The sequence below is a fragment of the Miscanthus floridulus genome, chromosome 2 (genome assembly GCF_019320115.1).
Source record: "Miscanthus floridulus cultivar M001 chromosome 2, ASM1932011v1, whole genome shotgun sequence".
NCBI classification, from domain to species: Eukaryota; Viridiplantae; Streptophyta; class Magnoliopsida; order Poales; family Poaceae; genus Miscanthus; species Miscanthus floridulus.
In genome coordinates, this window is record NC_089581.1 from 34,287,428 (window position 1) to 34,306,782 (window position 19,355).

Consider the following 19,355-nt stretch of genomic DNA (forward strand, 5'->3'; position numbering starts at 1 on the left):
AACCATGTGGCCGATCAATGCAAACTGACAATGATGTTTGAACAATTTGCTTAATACTACTGCTAGCTCGAAGGAATCTAAAGAACACTTTTTGGCCACGCGATGGAGGAGCAAATAAACAGTAGCTCGTGCCTGTGCATAAGTAAGAACAGACAGCATTTCGAAGAAAGTGAGAGAGGTTGGTGGTGGTGGTGGTGGATGCAGAAAGGATTCAATCGAGCGTCAGCTGCAGTGCCGCACCATGATTATTGCGAGATGGTGGACAATGCCACACAATGGCGCAAAATCGGCAATTTAATCGATCTCCGTTCAACTCGAGCAGGAACAGCGAGTGATTTATAGAACCAACAAACCGTACGTGGATGCATGGTTTGTGTAAGTTAACCAATAACCCGCTTAATTACCGGCTGCTTCATTCAGCTGCACACCATTTGTTACAGAGAAAAAGCAGAATGTCTGCATGAACTTTGTAGGGTCGATTGGAGTTAGGAGTTAGGCAAGACGTATTGTTCGACCCATAACTTTTCGAGAGAGACAGAGACAGTGAAGGAGGGAGGCTAGGGGTGCCAAAAGATATGGTGGCATCACTTTGCGTGTTCCCATGTGCCAAGGAACCTCAGCTCAATAATGCCTGGTTCTCTCTTACGCTCATTGCTCACTGCTCAGTGGACGCAGCCACGCTAACAACTTCTCTCGCTCGCTAGCTCTCGCCGTCTCTGTGTCTTCCCCGGACAAACAGTCTGCAACAACTCCCAATAAGCACCCACGATGAACGCACACCTAACGGCGCGCTCTGGTCCAATCACTCGGGGTCCTTAATGAACCTATTTTCCAATAAAAGCTCGACTCAGCAGACAACGTTGCGAATGACGCGCAACTCCTGAGTCGGCCCAGATACCTAACAATAGGCCGGAAGAGCAATTCGGTCTTTGACCAGAAGACCTAGCCAAGGAAGGAACGACGTTCGCCTCCGACTCCAACCCGCCTCTCCAACCGGAAGGCCTGGCTAAAGAGGGAACGGCACTCGCTTCCGACTCCGGCCCGCTTCTCCGACCGGAAGGACACCGAACCTCTGCTTACAGCTCTTCTCCAACCGGCACGGTCGGAGCCAACTAGGACACAACCGAACGGGGACGCCTGCTCGGTAGGTACCCAGAGAATTAGGCGGAGCAAGTAAGACAAGGCGCTCAAGTCAACCGCAATACCAAGGACCGTACCTTGCACACCTGCAAGACAGTGCTGTCAGGTCATATCAGAAGGGTACTTTATAACCTTCCAGACATGTTAGAACACAAACAGTGTTGTGGGCGTTGATATTTGTTCTACAGAATGGTAGACGCCGATATTTGCCATACCAGAAGAACACGATGGAACCAACCACATGCATCTGGGCGTCAACAATATTGTGGGCGTCGACAAACCGTCTTGTACCCGATAGCGTGGGCAACAAGACTAGGTAGCACGCACTACCTCGCTCACTTGTAAGGCCGTCTCCTTCATCTGTAAAAGGGGATGCACTCTCTCCTAAAGGAGGACGATTGAGACAATGAACAAAAAAACAACAGACAGATCATTCCGACTCACTCTCTGCTAGCTTTAAACTTTCTAAAGCTACACAGAGCATGTGTTCCAATACTTAGCGTGCGTAGGAGCTCCCATCACTCTCGGCTCTTCGGTCCAGAGTCCGACCGGACCTCTGACACCCCCACCTTACTCCTACTCGTTTGTAACCACACAGCAAACTTCGAACATCTGAACTTAGGAATAAAGTCACCGAACGACTCAAACTGGACATAGGACGCGTTACCTGAACCAGTATTACAACAAAACAACGAATATTTCATAGCTGGTCACTCTTCGCACCGACACTCTCCCAACTTGTCACGTCCGTTCGGGTGTTTGGCTGCCTGGCTGGAAAGGTCAATGCCGCTGCTCCCTCTCGCTGTCGTTTTTTTCGCCTTCCAATTCCCCACTCTTTCATGGTTCTCATTTCTCAACAGAGGAGAGGACAGCGACCGGTGACCACCAGACTCGTCCATACGCGCAATGCAGCCAGCAGCTATGATGGATTCGGATCGGCACAACCTGACCTGACCGGCCGCAAGTCGCTTTCAAAAGTTGGGGGACGAAACTGAAGACGAAGACGAAGGCAGCGTGGAGGTGTGGAGGACCTGGATGTAATAAAACATAATATCATGGTGGTGGAGGAGTGGATGAGAAAATTAGAAAGAGAAAAATCCCCAGCTGCTGGACCCCGTGACTGACTGCAACGCCACTGCTACTGCAGCTGTTGTGCAGCCTGGGTGCGGGTGGTGGGATTGGGATTGGGATTGGGATTGGGATTGGGGATTCCTTTTTATAAACCGGAAGGGAGGCGCGCTCGTCTCGTCTCCCCCGGCCGGGACGAAGAAGGAAGGAGAGGAGGGGAGAATGCGCGTGGGCGGCGGGCGGGACGACGAGGAGGTATCCCGGAAGCTCAAGAGCATGGACGTCGACAAGCTGGAGAACGGCGGCGGCGAGGAGAGCCCGCACCCGCCGCGGCCCGCCGTCAAGTACCATGGCTGGAAGGCCATGCCGTTCATCATCGGTGCGTGCACCCCTCTCTCGCTCGTGTCGTGTACTAGTGCGTTGCTGGCAACGGTGGTGACGATGTAGTGAGGCTGAATTGCGCTTGCGCCTCGTGTGCATATATACGCGCGCGCAGGGAACGAGACGTTCGAGAAGCTGGGGACGCTGGGCACGTCGGCGAACCTGCTGGTGTACCTGACGCAGGTGTTCCACATGCGGAGCGTGGACGCGGCGACGCTGCTCAACGGGCTCAACGGCACCACCAGCCTCGCCCCCATCATCGGCGCCTTCCTCTCCGACGCCTACCTCGGCCGCTACCTCGCGCTCGCCATCGCCTCCGTCGCATCCCTCATCGTAAGCACCGCAACCGCAATCTCCACCCCTCCTGTTATTTACCTTAATTCGTTTGCGACGTCCGTCGTCCTTGCTGCCGGACCGAGCCAGGCCCGGCGGCGGGTCGGATTCGGGGTGGGTGGAATTCGGTTCGGCGGGCTGGGTGGTTGACGGGTTCCTTCGTTACGTTGCCCGCGGGGTCATCAGATTCAGCTTTTGCGATGACGGTGGGGGTTGGTGGCCTCTGTGCTCTGTCCCAGCTCGCGACGAGTTTAGTTGGACTCACTCTCGAGCAGCCGAGCTGTTCTTCTTTTGTTTTTTCCCCCTCTCCTCCCTCCATGACTCCATCCGCTGGTTGGATTGGAGAAGAGAGGATGATGGGCGGCACATGGGACGAGCGCCCACGTGCGCACCCGCTCACTGGCTCGTGATCGCTTCTTGAGAGAATTTCTTCCTCTCTCCATCTCCTCAACCTCTCTCCAACACGAATGCGCCATGTAGTACAAACGTGCTGTACGTAGGAGATCTGGAGTGCGGTAGTTAACATCACGACGTGCGCACAGCACCGTCGTCATCGCTCAGCTGTGTTTCCAGGCCATTTATTGATTACATATACAAGACTCGGATACCACCAAGTAGCTATACTGCACTATACTGCACCGTCCCGAACAGAGTTGCAAGCAGTTTTGTCGGACAGCATATAATAAATCAGTTTTAAGTGGATTTCCTTAGTTCTGGATCGAATTGCTAATGCGGGTTCGACTGTAATTTTGGTTCCCTTTTGAAGTGCGATTTGAGTGAATTTTTGGCGAATTTTTAATTATCGGTGTTTGTGTAGAGCTGGAGCTCAGTCGTCCTCAGTTTTGAAATCGTCTTTGACGTCTAGAGAGTGGGTACGGAGCAGCTACCAAACCTGCGTCTTAATAACGGGTGAAATTGGTAGTTGGATTGGTGCTGTTCGAGACACGCCCTCCGGTTCTCTCCACCGATTTGGGGGCGCATGGCTTACGTCGGCTTCGGCGTTGTCTATTTTACGTAAATCGAGGCACTGTAGCGTGAAGCTGTTTTTGTAAGCCGGAGTTAAAATGAGCTAGAAGCCGGAAAAGCCAGTTTTTCTGGCTTCATCGGTTTTGGCTTCACCAATGAAGCCGTTTTGGATGAGCCATGCCAAAGGGGCTTTAGTCTTCACGGATTCAGCTCAGCATCGTGCACATATTTATATGTCGAAAAGACCCTGTGTCTTATCTTCCAAATATCTGCATGCATATATGGTTGTTAGGATTCCATATGCACTTATTTTGTGACAAAACACACAGCCTGCAGAAGCCTCCTTCCCATGCCACAGTACATCTTTGAAAAAAGTGTATATTTTTGAAGTGTGAAAATAAAAGCTAAGTACGCTTATTGACTTGTCTCACATTCAACACGGTGGCAGAGCTAAATATCTCAGCATTACATACGAACTAACAAAAACCACCAGTGTTTGTTGGCCTAGGTAGCTAGCCTCGTGTGCGTGTCCCTGCATTATCACGCACTTTGCCCTTTTAATTCCACAAAGTAGCATGGCAAAGTGCCTTAATTATACTCCAGTTAGCGGCAGCACTCATGATTAGCGCCGCGCTAAGCCGTATTGTAGTGACCTAATCCATCTGCTTTTTATCCTGTCATCATCAGCTGACATTACGGGTTTATTCAGTAGGTACAAGCTACTAGTGAGCCATGCGCATGCATCTGCCACGCATTAGCAACGATGATTGAGCTCGATTAGCACTGGGCAATGCCACGTTCTGGATAAAAAAAAAAGGCTCGATTAGTACTACCATTAGCAGTAAGATAATGCTCCATGTGAATGCCCACTTGCCCAGACCCAATCAGTAGCCTGCTGGCATCCTAATCCACCCGTGCCGCACACTTGGGCCCGTGCTAAACATGCGGTCGCAAGGAGCATGCTCAGACAGTCAGACCTCAGAAATGCCCATTGTATCAAAAACAAGCTAGTTGTGTTTCGAAATTAAGTTTGGGTGGTGGTGGTGGTGGATCAGGATCACCTTGCCTCGGCGTGCAGTGAAGTGGACTTGCATTATTATTATCCCGGTACGCACATCTCACCAGCTTGCCAGATTTCCACGCTTCTGTCCCTATCGCGTGCCTTTAAACCTGGTTTGATCCACTTTTTTTTTTATTCGGAATAGTGTTTCCTCTCACAAATTACTCTATAATTCCTCCGAACCATCCAAATTTCTCCAGAACGGTACCATCCGAACGGGGACTTCAACCCAACGCAAATGGTTTCTCTCGTCGATCGATCGGCATCACTCACCTACCGATCGAACATACAGCTGCACTGCACCGCACACCGCCGGAGCGACGTGACGTGCGGCGCACAGCACAGTTTGGTGTGGCGGCGGTGCGCGAATACGCACGTTTGGAAGGGTCTCACCGCCTGGGCGCCTGCACGGCGGCACAAGTTAAGTTCCTTCCTCTTGTCACGGCCGGCACGCGCGGCCAAATGACGATTCCATCCCATCCATCGCCAGCAGGCACGGCAGCAGCCCCTTATCCGGACAGGCAGGCGGATACGTCTCGGCGCGACCGCCAACTAAGGGCGTGATTGGTACGCCGAATTGAACCGTCCTCGTACCGTTTTGATGTTTGATCTCATTCATATGGTGTGTTTAGTTGTCCTCCTTATACCTTTCGCATGTATCTCTTCATTCATCTATCCTCCTCCATTCCATACGACTTCATCTTCTCAATTTCTACTTCCCTCTTCATATAGGATGGCTTGATTCAGGCATGACGCAGGGACCCATATGTCATACACTCAAAACTCTCATCAATGCATGCAATCAAACAAGATCTCATCTCATACTAGACCAACAACCAAACACGACTGAGTGCACGATTTAAACATACATTTCACCATCCTAGGCCAGCTCTCCATTCCAACTCTCCCTCACCAAAGCAATCAATCGCGCCCTAACTACCCCAACCTCTCACAAGTCGCTAGTACTCACTTGTAGGTGGCGTCTGGACACGAGTCATGAGGTGGAGCCGTCGGAGATTGTTGACTGGTGAAGCTAAAAGGCTAGCTTAGCTAGGAGCCGCCGGCCCGATTTGTTTGGAGGAATCTAAATGAATCTGAAGAAATCTGCGAAAAAATAAACAGTGTTTTCAGTCGGGAACCGTGAATTCCGGCTGAAAAACTGACCAGCCGAACTGCCCTGCTTCTGCCTGCGAAGTGGTGGCCTGCCGTGCTGTGCGCGCGGACAGTGCGGGGGCACGTCGGCCAGGACAGGCAAATATCTCTCTGGATCGCCTCCCTGGTTCTGGTTGCCTGCGGCCGAAAACAATGGATCTCGTCCCCAGTACGTGTATTCCTACATGGGCAGATCAATCATGCTTGTTCCGGACCGGAGGCACTGCAATGCCGGCATCCACGTACTGTAGGTACTACGCGCGTGCGTACGTTGCCGCGCCGATGTCGCCTCCCTGACCACCCACCCACTTGTATGCCGGAGTGCCAGCGTCGGTTACGGACACGTTGGTGGCACCAGCACCGGCACCGGCACCGGCACGACACGCACACGCGTGGTGCCGGGCGAGCGGAGCGGTGGCGTCGGAGCCGTGCACGGCAGTGGGGTTGGTGGGTGGGCGGGCGGGCGCTGGGAGGATGTGTCGGTGGGGGCTCGGGCGGCGGCTCCGTCTCGGTGCGTTACGTGCCGTGCCCCGTCGGAACGCGTGACGGGGAATGCTTGTGTGGGTCTGGGCTCTCCTCTCAGGAAGTCTGGACCGGGCGGCGGCTAGGAGCAGCGCGGCGCAGTCAAACCACGTGATGCGGGCCAGCAAAATGATAGTGTCCGGATCCCATCTCGTATAAAAAAAATAGGAGGTCCAGCGTCCAGACTCAGTGGCGGATGTGGGATGCGGGATAAGAGGGGGCTAAAACAACAGAGATGTTGATTTGCACGAAGATTTAACGGTGAAATCAAGTTTTGCTACAGTAGTTAGCATTGAAATCAAGAAATTAGGGGGGCTGGAGCCCCCCAGCCCCCCCCCCCCCCCCTTTGGATCCGCCACTGTCCAGACTGTAGAGGATTCTCTCGGCTTCGAGGGAAATATACGGATTTCCAAATTCCAACTCCACTGAGGTCCCCGATGCTATGGCTTAAGGCTATGATACGAGAATGAAGCTGCCGCAGTGCAGCGCGCCTTCTCATGTGGGTTGTGGCCGCCATGTGCGCCCAAATGATTCGCCCGGTCACCTTTTCCGGAGTCCGGGCATGCTCCCTGTATATAGGAAAAAAAATGACGTCATGCTCCTCCCTTGATTACGATTAAAACGTCATTTTAGCCATGCAGCCGCTAAGCTGGACTTCTTTGCCCCTCCCTCATCGATCTATGCGCGCATGTAGTTACTCCGCGCCGCGCGTGGGTCGCTCGCCTCGATTCTCATGCGCCGCACAGCTCTCCCTCTCGTATGCTCGTACGCGTTCGTATCTTAAAGCCGCTCGCGCTCGCCTACCTGCTCGCCGGTCCGTTCACCGCGCCTCTCTGCTCGCCGGTCCTCGCGCGCATGGCTTCATCGCGTTCCAGGGATGCGGCGCCGATGGACTCGACGTCGGAGGAGTTGGCGTCGGACTCCATGGAGATGGCGATGGAAGACGTCATCGAGCAGGACTCTGGCGCCATGGAGATGACTCCGGAGTCCTTCGTGCTGGACTCGCAGGTGGCGCCGGACTCCGTCACGCCGGAGTTGCAGGAGCTCGCGCCGGACTCAGAGATGGTGCCGGATTCCTTGCCGCCGGGCTCTTTTGTATGCGCTCGCTGTCATCTCGTCCATGAGGACCGCCAAGCATGGAACCGTGCGCATTCGCGGTTCTGGCCATGCTGTCGCTGTGGTCTCGTCCACGCGGACTACATAATCAATAGGAGATGCCTTACGACCAACTCTACCCCTCTTACGACTACCAAGGTCAACCGGAATATTATTTGCAAGTGCTATTTTACCTTGCTTCCACAGGCGCTGAACTGCACGAATGTGTACACCAAACTGAGCATCAACAACTGTCGTATCTTTCTTGCCTAGCTTCCCATTGTGGCAAGTTCAAATCAAATCATGTTAAAAAAACAATGATATAAGAAACGATGGAGAGAAAACAATAGCAAAGTGCATGCACAAGATAGGAAGAAGTGCATACTGTTGCCGTTGCCGTCGTCATATACAGGCTCGTTGAGATCAAACATAGAAAATGAATCGGCCATATATAGCTAGAGGAGATGGCTCAGTACCATGAACAAGAGAAGAAGTGACGTGGAGAATAGAGAAAGCAAGTTGGCACATAAATACAGTAGGCAAGCAGGTAACCCAAACATCGGTCTTCTTATTCCAAATGAGCGCCACCCACCAGCCATCCGAGCGCGCTAGCAAAAAACACGCCATGCTACGAGCGCCGGGCCAAAAAAAAATTAAAAAACGAGCAGGCACAAACGTGCCATACAGCCTCCTACGTGCTCCATGGAAAAAATGCACCTATCGTCATGCAAAATGAAGCATGCAGCAAAAAAAACTGTGACCACCAAGAATCAAACTCGGCTCGCCAGCCTCACGCCTCGATGTGCTAACCGGATGATCTAAGAAAATTTCTCATATGGAATGCACCCACAGTCATATTTAATAGGGTCAAACAAAAAAAACTATACCCTAATTAATCATTTCTTAGTATGCTAAATGCTATCATAAACGTCATTTTTTTCCTATATGAAAGGAGTATCTCTGTCTAGTCGAAGTGACCGCCGACTACCTGTAGCTGCACGATGACAGCCACCGCCAGGAAATGGAGCCACTGGGATTGACTCACTTGCCCGTCCCATTCGTGTAACGTGACACAGCAGACCATGACAGGCGTCAATTAGAGGTTCGCCTCCTCTGCTGGTTTGCTCCGCTGGTGACACTTTGTCCTGTTGCCGGCGGCGGTTGAGTCATTGCAGTGGCCACGGCTGAAGACGAGGCCGGTTTTGTCGTTTCAGCATGTGCTTCGAGAGTTGGGCCGTTGGGGCAGAAAGGAGATATCCATAATGGACATGCGTGGGCCTGGGCTTTACATGTACTAGGGAGCATAAGTGGGCCATGAGCCCATGACCAAAGACTCGTGATTCTGTCTTAGACGTGCTTCAATGTTGGCATGCTGCTCACTCGTTGGTTCCATGCATCCACCACCAGGGCATGTTCCTGCTGACGCTGACGGCCGGCGCGGACAGCCTGCACCCGCCGGAGTGCGGCGTGGGCGAGACCTGCGAGAAGGCGACGTCGTACCAGTTCGCGGTGCTCTTCATCGCCTTCGCATTCCTGGTGCTGGGCTCGGCGGGGATCCGCCCCTGCAGCATGCCCTTCGGCGCGGACCAGTTCGACCCCACGACGGAGTCCGGCAAGCGCGGCATCAACAGCTTCTTCAACTGGTACTACTTCACCTTCACGGCGGCCATGATGATCTCCGCCACCGTCATCATCTACGTGCAGAGCAACGTGAGCTGGCCCATCGGGCTGGGCATCCCGACGGCGCTCATGTTCCTGGCCTGCGTGCTCTTCTTCATGGGCACGCGCCTCTACGTGCGGGTGACGCCCGAGGGCAGCCCCTTCACCAGCGTCGTGCAGGTGCTGGCGGCCGCGCTCAAGAAGCGGTCGCTGAAGCAGCCCAAGGACCCGAAGCAGGACCTCTTCGAGCCCGCCGCACACCAGCGCCATCGTCACCAAGCTCGCGCACACGGACCAGTTCCGCTGCCTCGACAAGGCGGCCATCGTGGCGTCCCCGGACGAGGTGCGCCCCGGCGGCGCCGCGCCCGCCGACCCCTGGAGGCTCTGCAGCGTGCAGCAGGTGGAGGAGGTCAAGTGCCTCATCCGCATCGTGCCGGTCTGGTCCACGGGGATCATCTACTACGTCGCCGTGGTGCAGCAGTCCACGTACGTGGTGCTCTCGGCGCTGCAGTCCGACCGCCACCTCGGCCGCGGCGGCTTCCAGATCCCCGCCGCGTCGTTCACCGTCTTCGCCATGCTCGCGCAGACGCTGTGGATCCCCTTCTACGACCGCCTCCTGCTGCCCAAGCTCCGGAAGATAACCGGCAAGGAGGAGGGGTTCACGCTGCTGCAGCGCCAGGGCATCGGCATCGCGCTCTCCACCGTGGCCATGGTCATCTCGGCCATCGTCGAGGACCGGCGCCGTGCCATCGCGCTGAGCCACCCGACGCTCGGCACCACCATCACCGGCGGGGCGATCTCGGCCATGTCCAGCCTGTGGATGGTGCCGCAGCTCATGATCCTGGGACTGTCGGAGGCATTCAACCTCATCAGCCAGATCGAGTTCTACTACAAGGAGATCCCGGAGCACATGCGCAGCGTGGCGGGGGCGCTCGCTTTCTGCAACCTGGCGCTCGGCAACTACCTCAGCGGCTTCCTGGTGACCATCGTGCACCGGACCACGGGTTCCGGGCAGAACTGGCTGGCGCAGGACCTCAACAAGGGCCGCCTCGACCTCTTCTACTGGACCATCGCCGGCATCGGCGTCTTTAACCTCATCTACTTCGTCATCTGCGCCAGGTGGTACAGGTTCAAGGGGGCCAGCAACTAATCCGCCGAGGTGACCGTCGTCTCACGATCACGAGTGCAGGCATGAACGAGCTCTGAGCTCTGAGCTCTGTGTGGTCCTTGATGGCAACTTGGGTAATTATGTTATGGCCTTGGGAGAGAAGAAGAAAAAAAGGGGGGGGACCTTAGAATAAGGTCATGATAATTATTTGTGTTTACCATAGTAGTTGTTTGATATCGACGCCTCTTTTTTTTGTTATTACTTTATAATTTTGTTACTGGTCCTTTCATTTGAATCTATAGGATGATCAAGTGGCTGATGAATGAGGAGAAAGAAACAAAAGAGTTGGTTTCTTGTAACTTGTAAGTGGTTAAACTGAAATACAAATGGATGTAAGATTGAATGAAAGTTTTAGCTTCAGTTACCAGCTTATGATTGCAAGCATTTCCTCCTACGACATGCCTTCACACTTCAGTGACGCTGACCTGGATAAACGAATGCCTTCAAAGTTCACTTCCGGTTGGTCTTCATGCCGTACCTGGTCATCGTTCAGCACTTCAGCTACAATATAGCATCGTACGCAGAGGCAACAAAGATAAAATTGACCCAAGGATGTTTTTACCTTGGCTGGAACAAATACTCTTCCCACTGCAAACAAAACCTTTACGGTGATTCCTAGCTGGTAGGTGCATCCTATTTGGGTTAGATGCAGATAAACATAGCACGTCGATAATGCAACTCCTGCAAACAACTTTTGAATAATTTCGATAATAGACCACCTTCACAGCATATGTACATTACAACATTGTTAACCAGAATCATGAAGCTGGACCAACACCGGGGAGAATGATAGGAAGAAAAGAATATACAGCTACTTTCTTCTCCTATCTCAACAGGGTGACGCATTTCAAACACCCCATTGTTTATGTTGTACACACCTATAAAAAAGGGTAGGGCAGACCCAGTGCCGGAGGCTCCCACATGAGTGGGGTCTGGGGAAGGAAAAAACCGAGGCAAGCCTTCCCCCCGCAAAATCTGCGGAGAGGTTGCTTCGAACCCGTGACCTGGTGAAGAAAGAAAAAACTGAAGGGAAAGCTAATTAGTTACATGGAGGGACCGATCTAATCAGTTGGCACCAACCATACTGACAATGAGCTAGGCAAATTATCTACCAAAATACTACCGGGGTGAAAACTTCAAGTCAAGTGACAATCAGAAGGTTGTTTTCATGCCCATTGTTGTGCACAGTGGGTCGCAGCGGATCATTCTTCCAAACACCATCAACGATAAACTTAATCTGGAGCACATTTGGAAACTATTAGGGGATGTAAGCATATAGATGATTGGGTGTAAAAGGGCAGATGATTACCTCATATCTACCAGGGTACAGTCTCAGATTTAAGGAAAACATGCCGTTTTCTGATCTTTCCATCTTTCTCTGCAATGATGTTTAGAATTAGACTATTGTCCTTAGAAATGAGATGGCAATGAGGAATAATCACATATGTGGACTATCTTTCAAATATATAGATACCATCATGCAAGCAGTGAGTTACACTAACGCCAGTAGATTTCCTACACCAAACATGACTTGCAAAAATCGACTTTGTATTTATTGCTTGGAAACAAAATCAAAGTATGCCTTTTGGTTCAAAATCTGCTTTGGTCCTTAGTTACAAGGACAGCAAACATGGATTGGTGAACCTCATTGAACTCAGCAATACTATACCCACCTACTGACCATTAAGAAAAGTTTGAAAAATCCAGCACAACCATACAAAGATCTATGGTCCTACATATAAGTGTTCTTGCACACAAGCAATTCAGCTGCTAATCAGCAGTAATAAACAACAAAATACATTTCCTGTTCTAGAATGTAACCAAGGCATCATGCTATGCGCTATCATGAAGCTAACATTGTGTGGACACACGATTCAAAGCAGATATATAAATTATGCACTCCACATAGTTAGAATCTTCCTCCCTCCAATCGTAAATATAAGTTGTTCTAGACATTGACAATCTATGAAGTGGAACTTTGAGTAGCAATTTCTATGAAAACATGTTTTTGAAAAAATATATTATGAAGTGCTTCTCAAGATGAATCTACCAACATCGATCTTATGATGTCAATCTACCTGACTCATCATGTAATGGTCAATGTTGAAAATGTTTGACCTGTATGAATCCTAAAATGACTTGTATTTAGGAAATCAAAGCTGAAAGTACGCTATGTGTCTAAAGCAAATAGTTTCATAATAATTAGTGGAGCAGGCTGTATCTACCACCGTTTTTTTTTTTGAACCAGGAAAACAGCAGGGGAAGCCCCCACTGTTAGATTTTATTAAAACACAAAAACAAACACTGAGCAAAACAAACGGAAAACACTTCAGCTAAACCCGAGCGAGGATAGAACAAGAAGAAAAACAAAGAACCACTAAACACAAGAATCAACCCAGGAGAGAAAAACAGATCGCTTGTTTCCAGAAATCCTATACGCTTGTAGTCGAGCTTCGTCTTTGAGAGATCTTCTCCAGGAAGAGAAGGAAGGAGGTCCTCTCATAAAAATGAGGTTATTGCGCTGCTTCCAGATTTGCCATGCAGAGATAATGAACACTTCCATGAAGAAAGGATATGGAAAAGCTTGTTTGGCTTATATCATCATTTGTAGGCAATCCGTCGTAAGATTCCACTGAATGCCAAGGAACTGCCAACAGTGTTGGCTGAAAGAACAAGTGAATAAGAGATGAAAGGTCGTTTCTTCAACATTCATATTGCAAAGGACACAGTTGTAGTTGCCTTCCAGCTTGAGCTTTTTCCTCCTAAGGATGTTCCTACTGTTGAGTCTGTCCATTAGTAAGAACCAGGAGAAAACTCTCAGTTTCTTGCAACATTTGGACTTACAAATCCACAGGATGGGAGCAGGGGGTTATTTTTTCATCCAATGTGAGACAGAAATGCGCTTATAAAGGGCATCCAGCTAATTGGGTATTATAGTTACTATTGACAGTGTGACAAGACAAGGATTAATGGTTACTACATTGGTCGAATATAAATAAAGGTGATAAAGCCTAGACCTAGGGTGAAGCCATGTGCAATATTCTGCCGTCCAAACCATGGAAACATTATCAGTTTCATTGGCACATAAGAGAACTTGTGGATTCCTTAACGTCACAGTGCATGATTACTAAATATTAAGTTGCATGCACCAACCAACTCAACCCAAAAGCTTAAGCTGATGGGGAGAGGCGGGCAATTCACTTATATTTCAACACTCCCCCTCACGTGGAGGCTCCCTTAGGCCTCAGACGTGGAATAGGAGCGAGCAACAATTATTTTATTTTAATTGCGCTAACCAGGATTCGAACTCGAGACCTCTGGCTCTGATACCATATTAAGTTGCATGCACCAACCAACTCAACCCAAAAGCTTAAGCTGATGGGGAGAGGCGGGCAATTCACTTATATTTCAACACTAAACTCAACATATCAAGTATTGTTATTCTTCTACAACATGTTGTCCTTGGACAGAAGCACATGGAATAGGCTTTCCATCCCTTACTTCTATAAGTTTTTCCTCCTTTTTGTAGGCTGATTCACTGATGTGGTTTAATGGTGGCTCCTTGGGATTAGAAGGCCATGTTGCATAGGGTACAAGTGCATCTATGCAACATAAGTGTACCTGAAACGAGGTTTCCGGTATCCAGTTATCCACATCCAAGTCGCTGTTACTGCCTTTATGGTATAATGTGATTAAGATGTGTGGACACACCAGCCATACAAGTTTCCATTTAGCAGTCTTTTACAACAACTGGTCTTATCTGTCCTGTTGACGCCTGCCATTCTTTGCCACAAGCATTGGCCGGTATGGTGGTTGAAGAAGGTAACTGTTGGATTGCCGCGGGTAACGGCGACTTGGCTGCCCTGCTCATTCTGTTCAATGCTTGAGAGACCTTCGATGTCATGGTTCTCGCATTTTCTATGTAATATCACGTAGATGGTTGTGCGTTCTAGCGCTGTCTAGGATTGCCTCTCGCCATCCACAACGGCAGCAAGGCGCTTTTGTAACAAACACCATCCTTTCCTTTTAATGAAACACATGCAAGGCACGTTTGCGGGAAAAAAAATACCAGAAGCTATAAGCATCATCTCTTTAACAGCACCTATATTCATTAGAATAAACTTAATATTATACTAAGGATGACAACAACAAAAAAAAAGAGTATCTATGAATGGGCACATATCTTGTAATTCCTTAGTAACTTTTCAGTTTTTACGACATAGATTGGAGTAGGCACTTACTTGACTCGTCCAGCCATCAAAGGACCCAACCACTAAAACATCTGAAGCAGGGTTGGCCCACATAATACAAACAGTACGGAGCTCACTCAGTGCCTTCTCAACTTCATCAAGCCTCCTTTGTTTATCTTCAATTATTTTGTTCCTTTCACTGATGATGTGATAGATTTATAATAGGGTAAGTAGGAGAGAATGAGATAAAATATGAAGCATAGATGATTAATGTGAGGGCATACAATATCTCAAGTGCCATCTTCCCTTCTAACACAGCTATTTTAGCCCGGATTGATCTTAGCTCCTCCTGAGCCTGCATTACCTTTGTCTCCTCAAATTCCCAATCATCAGAGATGTCATCCAGCACAGTTGTTCCATTACTATTTGACTGAAAAAGTAAACAACAAATTAAGAAAGCCTGCTTGCTTAGAGAGACCAATATAATTCCATTAATAAGAATAAGATCAAGATGAGAAACATCTCAGAGATTAACTTAGACACCTGATTTATCACCATTTGAGTGGAAAAAGAAACAAGATATTTAGAATACAGCTGGCAAGTACAATGCCACTAGAAACATTAACAATTTCCCGAGGTCATTACTGACAGGCTGTTTGCTTATTGTGCCATATTGCACTTCCGAAAACTATGAAACATCAACTGATTTGCAGCTAACTACAGACAGAAAACATTCAACACTGCAAGGGAGCATCCTCTACTGTCACTCTATCTGTGGGTTTGGGGGGGGGGGTGTCAGGCAGGTTTGTTGGTGTACAGAAAATAGTCAAATAAAGGCCAGCAACTGTAGAACAGGTAAAGAAAAGTGAATGCAATAAAAAAATTTAAACAGGAATTTGATAATTTGAAGAGATACACACCATCTCTGATAAAACTTTATCAAATCTTGATCTTAATGTCTTGAGAGCAGCAGAAAGGTCCAATTCCAGAGTTTGAAGACGTGAATGTATCTCATCTCTTTCAGTGCCAACACCATCACTAGGATAATCACTTACAGCCACACCATTCGATGACATTTGAACGTCATTTTGCACAGATGCAATGTCATCATGTTGGGATAATTTTCTTCTTTCAGTAGGTAGGACCTCAGCAGCTGCAGAAATTAAATATGTCAACAAACAATTATGTAACAAATATGATGCACTATAGAATAAAGATGAGAAGCAGACATATAACCTTCAAAATGAGATAAACCACCCTTGCCAAGGGTCCATGTTTTCCATGCATCATTGCTTGAACTCTGTAAGGTGCTGTTGCCCTCTATTGTTCCATTTTGAGAATGAGATCCATGGACACTTCCATTCTCAGGTACCCTTGGAATATGCCTGCCACCAGCCGCTGTATGACTAGGGGCGCCACTGTTGCCAGCTAAAGTTGTACATATGCAACATAGTTGTGTCACTTTAGTTAAATATACAAAAATGAAATGCAGTACTAGCTAAGCTAAATCAGTTGTTTGTAGTTCATAGCCCACTTGAGGGCAGGCTGAAACTAACTGCTGTGAACCTTCTGTTGACGCAAGGAAAAAAAGAAGAAAACAAAATAACTCAGTGGTGCTTTTGAAATTAGTCAAAATTTCAATCATAACGTGAACGGTGCGAACTGTGAACATCAACATGAACATCAGTGATACGATGGATCACAGAATAACCATAAATTGCTGTCACTATTCAATTTTCACTTGGCTGACAAAAAGGTTATGTTTGCTGTGTAGCCTTAAATGGGCAACCCACAAATCATCACGACATATTAGAGTTTGGCAAGGAAGTACTACTAAAACTGCACAATTGGAAACAAGTTATGTTCCTGAACCTGAAGAACTCATACTCTCTGAGAATTTAAACCCACATACCATCATCGTCTCTTTGGCCCTGTGTGTCGTGGGTACTACTCCGTGGAGGTGGCCGCGCTCGCTCCCTATCCTTCTGCAGCCTGGTGAGCATCCCCTCGATTCCTGCTTTGAACTTGACCTCGCTGCAACAACCGTGAATAACATGATTAACCAGCAGAACACCACGGGATTGAATCAGCTTTGAGCCTCAGCAGGCACCCACCTGGTCTCCTCTGTTTCCTTCTCCCGCCCAGATGATGACGCCTCCTCTTCGTCGTCGTCGTCGTCCTCCTCCTCCTCCTCCTCCCTGCAACGCAGACAGCGAAATTCAGCGAGGCATCGCGCGAGGACATAGAAGGGCACAGCGGAGCACAGAGCAAACCCATTCACCCACCACTCGGAGTCCTCCACCGAGCCCGGCACTAGGTCACCACGGTAATACGCGCCCGTCTCGGGTGGGTAGTCAGGGTGGCCCTCGCCCGATGAGCGCGGCGCGGCCGTGGTGGCGGGGCCCTCCGCGGCGGTGGAGGACGACCAGCCGAGGGAGAGCCAGCCCCCGCTGGACGCGACGGCGGCCGCGAGGTCGGAGCGGCCCCGCCGCGACGAGCTCCTCGTGGGTGGGGAAGGCTCCCGGCTTGGCGGAGCGGCACATGAAGTCGTAGATCGCCGCCTCCAGCTCCTCCTGGCCCCGACCGCGGGGCGCGGCGGCATTTGCGTCGCGCGGCGGCGGCTGCGGCTGGGAGGACGGGCGTGGCGCAGGCGTCGGTGTCTGGCTCGGGGCGTCGTGGCGGCGGCGGCGGTAGTATGGCTGCCTGGAAGAGTGCGGGGACGAGGAGGTGGACGACGCGGCGGGCAGGAGGCAGCGGCGGCGGCGGGGGTGGCAGCGAGGTGGCGCGGGTAGGATCAGGGCTGGGATTGGGAGGAGCAGCGAGGGGACGAGTGCGGGCATCGCGGTCGCATCTCTCTCGGTGCTCCCGCTCGGCGAGGAGGAGAATTGAAGTGAAGCGCAGAGGCAGGCAGAGGAGGGAGGCGAGAGCGCGACGGGAGGGAGAGGAAGATGAGGAGGAGAGGGGCGTGCAGCCGGTGGCGAGCCAATGCCAATCCCCCCGCGCGCTCTGCGCCTCGTGCGAATCGAATGGCGACGCCGCAACGCCAACGCGCACTCGCCCAAGCAGGCCCAACCGTCAGGCGCGCTGTGCCGCCTCGCCCCGTACCGACCGTGCCTGCCTGCGCTGGCTACCACCACTACAGCCTGCAGGCTGCAGCCTCCCGCGGCCCAGAGCCCCCCACGCCGAACGGTCGAGTGGCTGTCGCCGTCTCGCGCACGGCGCACCCGCGCGTCGCATCGCATATGGGCACGTGGGGGGAGAGCGGTTTGCCCTGGTGCGCCCTGCGTGAGTTCGATCAGTTTTCCTGGCTACCAGCCCACCAGAGTACAGTACCAGGGATGGATCACCCGGGCCCTCGATCCGGAAACGATGATGTGATCGGTTTTGGCACACCCGCCGCGGCGACGGCGACGACGACACCTGTGACAGAGAGCAAATCTCGTGATGCTTTTGGTTTGGTTTCTCGTCGCCGGACGTGGACTTGTGGCTTGTCGGCGATCCGGCCCGCAAGGTCAGGCGCCACAACCTTCGATTTGGCACGCCTGATTTAGGCCGCGTTTAGACGACGAAAATTTTTTGGCTTTGACTACCGTAGCACATTTGTTTGTATTTGATAATTAGTGTCTAATTATGGACTAATTAGGTTCGAAAGTTTCGTCTCGCGATTTCTCACCCAACTGTGCAATTAGTTTTTTTTCGTCTACATTTAATACTCTATACACGCGCCACAAGATTCGATGTGATACTTTGGGGTGAAAAATTTTGGGAACTAAACAGGCCCTTAATGATACACGGTAAGGCATAGAGGGGGTGAAATAAGGCGTGTGCCCACACGGGGCCGCATCGCCCGGACGACAAACATGCTGCCAGACAGCGTTCAGTTGCTCGCGCCCCCTTCATTTCTCACGCGCCTTACAACATGTGAAACACTCGATCTACTTTTAAAACATTCAGACATAATACTTGCAACATACTTTTGAAGACAGATGAATCACATAAAACACGCATTTAAAACACCAGAAAAAATACTTGAAGAATTGCACATACGAAACATCCAAATAAAATATTTGCAGCATATATGTGTGAAATATATGCAACATCTAGATAAACACACAAACATGCGTCTGAAAAAACAGATTAAGCATTAGAAACAGAAGCTTGCAACATCCGTGTACAACCATTGCAACATATGCAATATTTATATCAAACACTTGCAACATACCTATGAAACGTCACTTGAAACATATGCCTGCAACATGCATTTTCCACCCGTTCTTCCGGACGACACAAAGCAGAGCAAGGAACGACCGGTTCCGGACAACCGGTGGCCAAGGATGGTGGCACGACGTGGCAGCGGCCAGCTACGCCTGCGCCTGGCCTAGGCCCGGACAACAACGGCCCCATCTCCTCGCCGCTTGGCCACACACGGTGGACGCCGCCTACAAGTGGAGATGGAGGATGGAGAGGGAGGAAGGCAGCCGCCGGCACTCAGATGTGGTGAAGATGGAGGATGGAGGCCGTCTGTCGGGTGGGAGTGGTGGAGAACGTCGATGCGAGGCGGTCGCGCGGTGGGGGAAGGGGGCGGGCAGATGAGCGAAGTGGGGATTTTTTTTAGAGATGA

At 50.5% G+C, this 19,355-nt stretch overlaps 2 protein-coding genes across 2 annotated transcripts; one reads left to right on the forward strand and one right to left on the reverse strand.

The window, feature by feature from the left end:
• Window positions 1-2,371: 2,371 nt before the first annotated feature.
• Window positions 2,372-10,901, forward strand: LOC136521609 (protein NRT1/ PTR FAMILY 2.11-like). The gene is given in 4 exon segments (XM_066515360.1): window positions 2,372-2,587; window positions 2,705-2,922; window positions 9,125-9,624; window positions 9,626-10,901. Coding segments are annotated over 4 exon segments (1,776 nt in total). The 5' UTR covers window positions 2,372-2,430; the 3' UTR covers window positions 10,527-10,901.
• A 325-nt stretch (window positions 10,902-11,226) lies between these two features.
• LOC136521597 (protein FLOURY ENDOSPERM 6, chloroplastic-like) lies at window positions 11,227-18,297 on the reverse strand. Its single transcript, XM_066515349.1, is given in 10 exon segments — window positions 11,227-11,781; window positions 11,854-11,922; window positions 14,786-14,933; window positions 15,019-15,164; window positions 15,655-15,887; window positions 15,971-16,162; window positions 16,647-16,768; window positions 16,849-16,932; window positions 17,020-17,219; window positions 17,221-18,297. Coding segments are annotated over 10 exon segments (2,046 nt in total). The 5' UTR covers window positions 17,977-18,297; the 3' UTR covers window positions 11,227-11,685.
• Between the last annotated feature and the right edge of the window lie 1,058 nt (window positions 18,298-19,355).